Source organism: Mytilus trossulus, chromosome 1 (assembly GCF_036588685.1).
Source record: "Mytilus trossulus isolate FHL-02 chromosome 1, PNRI_Mtr1.1.1.hap1, whole genome shotgun sequence".
Taxonomy (NCBI): domain Eukaryota; kingdom Metazoa; phylum Mollusca; class Bivalvia; order Mytilida; family Mytilidae; genus Mytilus; species Mytilus trossulus.
In genome coordinates this window covers 41,270,243-41,277,720 of record NC_086373.1, presented here as the reverse complement: position 1 = coordinate 41,277,720, position 7,478 = coordinate 41,270,243, and the positions used below count along the sequence as shown (strand labels likewise).

The following is a 7,478-nucleotide window of genomic DNA, read 5'->3' as shown; positions in this document are numbered from 1 at the left end:
CTATCTATAATAATATTCAAGATAATAACCAAAAACAGCAAAATTTCCTCAAAATTACTAATTCAGGGGCAGCAACCCAACAACGGGTTGTCCGATTCGTCTGAAAATTTCAGGGCAGATAGATCTTGACCTGATAAACATTTTTACCTCATGTCAGATTTCCACTTAATGCTTTGGTTTTTGAGTTATAAGCCAAAAATTGCATTTTACCCCTATGTTCTATTTTTAGCCGTGGCGGCCATCTTGGTTGGTAAACCGGGTCATGCCACACATTTTTTAAACTAGATACCACAAAGATGATTGTGGCCAAGATTGGATTAATTTGGCCAAGTAGTTTCAGAGGAGAAGATTTTTGTAAAAGATAACTAAGATTTACGAAAAATGGTTAAAAATTGACTTTAAAGGGCAATAACTCCTAAAGGGGTCAACTGACCATTTCGGTCATGTTGACTTATTTGTAAATCTTACTTTGCTGAACATAATTCCTGTTTACAGTTTATCTCTATCTATAATAATATTCAAGATAATAACCAAAAAACAGCAAAATTTCCTCAAAATTACAAATTCAGGGGCAGCAACCCAACAACGGATTGTCTGATTCATCTGAAAATTTCAGGGCAGATAGATCTTGACCTGATAAACATTTTTACCCCATGTCAGATTTCCTCTAAATGCTTTGGTTTTTGAGTTATAAGCCAAAAACTGCATTTTACCCCTATGTTCTATTTTTAGCCGTGGCGGCCATCTTGGTTGGATGACCGGGTCACGCCACACATTTTTTAAACTAGATACCCCAATGATGATTGTGGCCAAGTTTGGTTCAATTTGGCCCAGTAGTTTCAGAGGAGAAGATTTTTGTAAAAGTTAACGACGACGGACGACGGACGCCGGACAACGGACGACGACAGACGCCGGACGCAAAGTGATGGGAAAAGCTCACTTGGCCCTTCGGGCCAGGTGAGCTAAAAATCAAATCTATATTGTATCTTGTATATTACAAAAATATCTAACATTGTATTTAATAAACAGTTCCCTATAGCCAATCAAAAATTATACCTTATGCTTTCAGGGAATATTCCACAACTGTAATATATATTCATATTTTATAATACAGATTTCAAAATGTTATTGCATAAGTTATACATTTCAATAGTTTTACTGGTATCATTATATCTTTTGTGTAATTTCAAGGGGAAAACGGCTTTGTTTTACACACTGAAAACTGGCCAATACAACTAAAGACAAATTTTATTGATCTAAAGCAAAGTTTACCTTTCAGGCATTGAAATACAGGATCAATGGCTTATTGTTGGAGAACAAGTTCAACAAATATAGCATTGTAGCCTTATTCAATTTAACAATGCTAAACTGATACAATGTACATTTAAAGATAATTTAAAATTTTCAATGTACAACAGATAAGTATCAAAAATAATTTACAAAAAAAACAATATCACACTTGAAAAAAAAATACTTATTGCTTAAGAGTATTGATTAAATAAGAGTATTATCATAAATGTATTACAAATATTTATTTTATCAGGCCTTTCCTTATAATTTAGGAGTATAGGAAACATTTTTTTGAAATTCTTTGAATTATCTTCAACAGGTAATCTGAAACACAATCCTTTGTTCAATTTACCATCTTTTGAATAGTGAATTTTGTATTGAGTTCATTACCAAAAGGAATTCAAACACTCAAAATAGTGTTGTTTTTCTTATCAACTCAAATCTAATACCTAAAAAGTTTTCAAACAAAGCAAATTAGTAAAATGCAAACATGATGCATGGCTCCATATATAAACACTATTTAAACAGCCTAAACTGTTTTTCTCATCTTCAAAAACATATGATTTTTCAAAATTTAACATTCCTTAAGCATATGAATGCTACCTCTTGTTTTTTTCCTTTGGATTTTAGCAGTCTTTCATACTTGACAAAAATTCATGAGTTACAGAAATGAACATTACAAAATTATAATCATATATCATAATGAAAAATAAATTGATGTTTCTTTCAGAATGAAATCCCTAATTTGTGAGTAACAAAAATGTATATGCTTTCATCATCCCTTTTAATAGAATCTTTCAATCATCTCTTTTTATACAATCTATAAAATTCTATCTCATGAGGTTAACTTTACTCAGAACTATAAACAAATCTACATTTATCACTCAAAATAACCATTCAAAAATACCTGCCTATCAGAAAAAGTATGAATCTTGCAACATATACAAAAATAAATCTATGCATGAATAACGTTTTCTACCATTCCTATATTTCTATTCTTGTTCAAAATCCTATCTCCTCTTCCTCTAAAAATTTCAAACACTTTTAGGTGTATTGAATCCATTTTTAGTTGGTACATTCATGTAAACACTGCCTTCATCACAAGAATTATATTCTCTGACTGGTTTACTTGCAACTTTCTGACTAGATTCACCATTAGAAACTTTTGCTATAGGGTTCCTGCACACAACCAAATCTATAGCATTCCCAGCTTCTGTAATTAAGGGTATGGCTAAACAACAGTCAAAATCTCTGGTTCTTATTCCATTTACCTGCAAATAACAACATATTTGATACAGCTAAAGCTGACAATTGAATATCAAATTAAAGATAATAACAGTATAATAAATTATAAAATAAAAATTAATCATATCATAATGTTGGTTAGCTGTCACAATGACATCTACCCTTTGTTTCATTTTATTCTCATTTCCATTTATAACTAGAGGCTTTAAAGAACATGCATCCCTAAACATGTCTTTGAGTTCAAATGGTCAAAAATACCCCAAATTGGTAAAATAAAATTATCAAGTGCAATAACTTCAATAGGAGTTGACTGAAGATTTTGGCCAAAAGACTTATTTGTAGATCTTGTCTTGCTGATCATTTTTTGTTACTTACAGATTCTTTTTTTTTGTATTCTTTTTTAAGATATCAGGCAAACTAAATAAAAAGATCTTAAACTACCAGTATTTACTCTAAAAGTTATGTTAAAGTATTACAATGGTTAGATTTAATCCCTTTTTAAAATACTGAAGGAACTTCCATGGTAAATGATCTTTGTTCTGCAAGATTACTCAACTATAGTTCAATTATTTCTTAAAAGTCTTAATTTGTGGTAAATACAGGGATTTGTGAGTTTTGATGGCTATTTCATGGATACATATCTAAACCCCTTCTTTCAATCACATTTGCAATGAAAAACTTCAATAATAACCTGTAATATTCTGTCAAACTGTACTAAACCAGCTTTTTCTGCCAGTGATCCTCCTCTTACACCACTGATATATACACCCTTCTCATACATGCCGTCTGAAAGACCAAATCCAAAATCATCTGCACCAGGGTCCTTCACCATCTTAATTTTATGCAGCTGAACAGGTGTTGGTGAAAATATGGTTTTGACATGTTCTTTGTATGCATTTGGTCCAAGTTTTTTCCCAGGTTTATTTGTGGTTTTTTTCCTGCTTCCTGCACTGCAAAGTTCATCCTCACTGTGGAAATCTTTTGCTGTGCTGTGAGAAAAGTTTTTTGTCAAAAGTGGTTTTGCAGTGGTTGACCTTGGCCTGTCCAAACTAGCAGACGATCTCTGCTTCAAACTTGCATTTATTTGTTTCAACATTTCTGACCCATTTTCATACTCCCCAAATGAACCTGTCCACTCATCACCACCATTTGCATTTTCACTATGACTGCTGTTGCTATGGTTTTCCCACTCAAAATCTGATTGGTTAAAATCTGCCAATCTGTCTCTACTTGTATCAGTGTTGTTAGAGTTAACAGCTTTGATACCTGAAATAAAATATTATTTTCCATAAATCATTTGTTTTAAACCACAATAAAATTTATGGAATTGGTTAAAAGAAGCAATATCATTTTGCTACTTATTCATGTCATTGGGTGGACTCTCTTAGTCTTTTGTTAACTTATGTACATTGGCACTCATATCACATCTTCTCACATCTAGCATTTGTACCTTGACATAAAAACAAAAAGCCAGCTTGCTAACATCATATTAGTGAATGGAAACATGTAAACTGAACTTATATTTTGGCATTGCATTTCTTTTCTTGGATAGCTCATGTTTTCACAATAAATCTGTTGGTGCATTGATTGACATGAAATTCTTGTTAGTTGAAATTTGGCTTGATTTGATATTTTTAAGTCTTAGAACTCTTCTAGATTCCTACTTTGTGTCTTTTGTAATTTTGTTAATTGTTTTGTTAATAGTTTGTTCAAATAGTGTGGTATTAAATCACTGTCACAGTTGAGGGTGAGTGTTAAGCTATCAAATACATGTTAAACCGAGATACATTTCTTTAAGCATGTTAAGTGGCTGTCCAAAGCCAGGAGCCTGTAGTTCAGTGGCTGTTGATGTTTGCTGTATAGTGTTCCATTTGTCATTTATGTAAATCATGCTCTTAGGTTTTTCTTTTGAATAGTTTCACTTTCTTCCTATGGTCTCATTGGCATTACAAATAAAATTTCCAAAAAGCTATAAAAGAAATATGCTTTAATCTTAATTTACAATTACCACTTTTATTGTTGCTGGGTTTTGGTAACAACTGTGGTTTTCCATTAGATAGAACTGTTCCAATATTATGATAAATCTGCCCTGTTTCTGGAGCAGAGCTATCCCATGATTCCATAGCACTATCAACACTAGCCACTGGAGTTGTTGATCTACATGTATCACCCTAAAATATAAGTAAATGACAGCTGGTCTACAAAATAAATTATATCTGACCTATACCTGACATTTTTTAAGCTATGAGGCAATCCATCTCTAATAAAAATGTATGATAACATTTTCAATAGTTGATTTTTCTTAATTTTCATACCAAGTTATCAACATCAAAACAAACCATAAAAAGTTATGTATAATCAGAACTTATGCATACATTATACATCATTGTTGACAATGGTAATTCAAGTGTATAACGAAAAAGGTCCACATCATAATGAACAGGAGCCTGTAGAAAAGTGGTTGTTGTTGGTTCATGTCAGTCATATTTGTGTTTTCCCAATTTGTTTCATTATAAATCAAGCCTTTAATTTTCTTAATTGAGTTGTTTTATATTTTTCAAGTTGAGGCCTTTTAAAGCCAACTTTACTGCATGGGTTTTCCTAATTGTTAAAGGCTGTACAGCTGCCTATAATTGCTTACATTCACATCACTTGAACTTTGGCTGAAACTTGTTTCATTGGCAATCATGCCAAATCTTCTTAATACATATGTGTTCTTATTATTTTCAGGTTGATGTGACCACAGCATTATATTATACTACCTAAACCAAAAACACTAAAGGGACACACAGACTGCAACCCACAATGACCCTTAACTGGTGTAGGTAGGGCTTCAAAAAGAAATAATTAGTTAAACAACTCCAACAAAATCAATAACTTACCAACTTCTTTCCTTTAGTTTCTGAAAGAGATAAAAATTTGCATATTTAATTTAATCAAGAAAAGAAACAAAAAAGGGCAAACAAGATCAAAATAAACATTCCTTTGTACTTGTTTCTCGTTTTTTTATATAGATTAGACCGTTGGTTTTCCCGTTTGAATGGTTTTACACTAGTAATTTATGGGCCCTTTATAGCTTGTTGTTCGGTGTGAGCCAATGCTCTGTGTTGAAGGCCGTACATTGACCTATAATTGTTTACTTTTTTTTTTTAATTTGTTATTTGGATGGAGAGTTGTCTCATTGGCACTCACACCACATCTTCCTATATCTATTCCAATTTTTATGTGCTTTGAAAATATCAAAACAAACTTTTACACCCTAAAGTTTTTCGTAATTTAAAATTGACTGCTGTTTCTGACACAACCTTAAAACCTAGTGAATGCAACTTTAATCATGTTTTAAGCTGCAGTCCAATATATCAATTTGATTCTGCAAATATAAAGTAAGAAATATTTAGATGTCAATCCGTAACATATAACATTCAGCTATGTAAATCAACTTAAGAATCATAACTCTTAGCCACAATGAGAGTGATAAACTATTCTTCCTTTCTGTACATTTCTTTTCTCTGCTCATGGTGCTTTATGTCATAATTTAACAATCTGTCTTAAAAAATATATTACCCTCTTGATACTTACTTGAGGTCTCAGCTGGTCTTGCTATCTTCAAAGTAACAAGTTCAACAGCACATTGTAACATATTAGTTGCTTCTGTAAGAGTTTTTCCCCTTGTTGTGTCACCATTTATAGCTAATAATCTGTCACCAATATGTATAGCACCAGTTCTAATAGAAAAGGAAAAACAGTAACTTTTTGAATTGCGTTTGCAAGACAAACTAGAGGCTCCAAAGAGCCTGTGTCGCTCACCTTGGTCTATGTGAATATTAAACAAAGGATGCATTTGAATTCATGACAAAATTGTGTTTTGGTGATGGTGATGTGTTTGTACATCTTACTTTACTGAACATTCTTGCTGCTTACAATTATTTCTATCTATATTGAACTTGGCCTAAAAGTTTTAGTCGAAAATGTTAGTTAAAATTTACAAATTTTATGAAAATTGTTAAAAATGCACTATAAAGGACAATAACTCCTTAAGGGGTCAATTGACCATTTTGGTCATGTTAACTTATTTTTGGGTCTTACTTTGCTGTACATTGTTGCTGTTTAAAGTTTATCTCTATCTATAATAATATTCAAGATAATAACAAACCAGATGCTCCGCAGGGCGTAGCTTTATACGACCGCAGAGGTTGAACCCTGAACGATTGGGGCAAGTATGGACACAACATTCAAGCTGGATTCAGCTCTAAATTTGGATTTTGATTTAATAGTTGACACAGCATAGGTTTCTGACACAGAATGAATGTGTTCTAATGAAATTAAAATTTTTGTTTTCTCTTAGAGCAATTCACTATGCTGTTGAATATTATTCCTCTCAAAAAAAATGTTTGAAGAAATTTTCTTTTTATTTATGAAATTTCAAATGAGAAAATTGAACCCAATTTTTTTAATCACATCCCCCTTTCCCTTATTCCAAAACTCAATTAAAATTTCTAATGGAGTTTGCAACAATTACTACTCATTTAAATACATCATAAAATATCAAGATGTAAAAAAACTGCTTGTTATCACTGAATGGTAAAGATTATTTTAATTTATCAGTTGGTAGTAAAAAGTGAATATACATTGTATATTGTATATATAACAAAGATTTAAGTTGATTCTGGACAAAGAAAGACAACTCCAAATAAAAACCAGATGCTCCGCAGGGCGTAGCTTTATACGACCGCAGAGGTTGAACCCTGAACGGTTGGGGCAAGTATAGACACAACATTCAAGCTGGATTCCGCTCTAAATTTGGATTGTGATTAAATAGTTGACACAGCATAGGTTTCTGACACAGAATGAATGTATTCAAATGAACTTAAAATTTTTGTTTTCTCTTAGAGCAATTCACTATGCTGTTGAATATTAATCCTCTCAAAAAAATGTTTGAAAAA

General features: G+C 31.9%; 1 protein-coding gene across 2 annotated transcripts in view; it reads right to left on the bottom strand.

The window, feature by feature from the left end:
* Positions 1-2,320: 2,320 nt before the first annotated feature.
* The window catches only part of LOC134724659 (glutamate receptor-interacting protein 2-like), a 29,342-nt gene continuing 24,184 nt past the window's right edge, over positions 2,321-7,478 (bottom strand). For both annotated transcript variants that reach the window (XM_063587818.1, XM_063587826.1), the window contains 5 exons: positions 6,115-6,260; positions 5,418-5,437; positions 4,544-4,706; positions 3,227-3,801; positions 2,321-2,561 (listed from right to left, as the gene is read on the bottom strand). In XM_063587818.1, the coding sequence (XP_063443888.1) occupies positions 2,325-2,561; positions 3,227-3,801; positions 4,544-4,706; positions 5,418-5,437; positions 6,115-6,260 (1,141 nt within the window). In that variant the 3' untranslated portion in view covers positions 2,321-2,324. The remainder of the gene's footprint in view (positions 2,562-3,226; positions 3,802-4,543; positions 4,707-5,417; positions 5,438-6,114; positions 6,261-7,478) is intronic.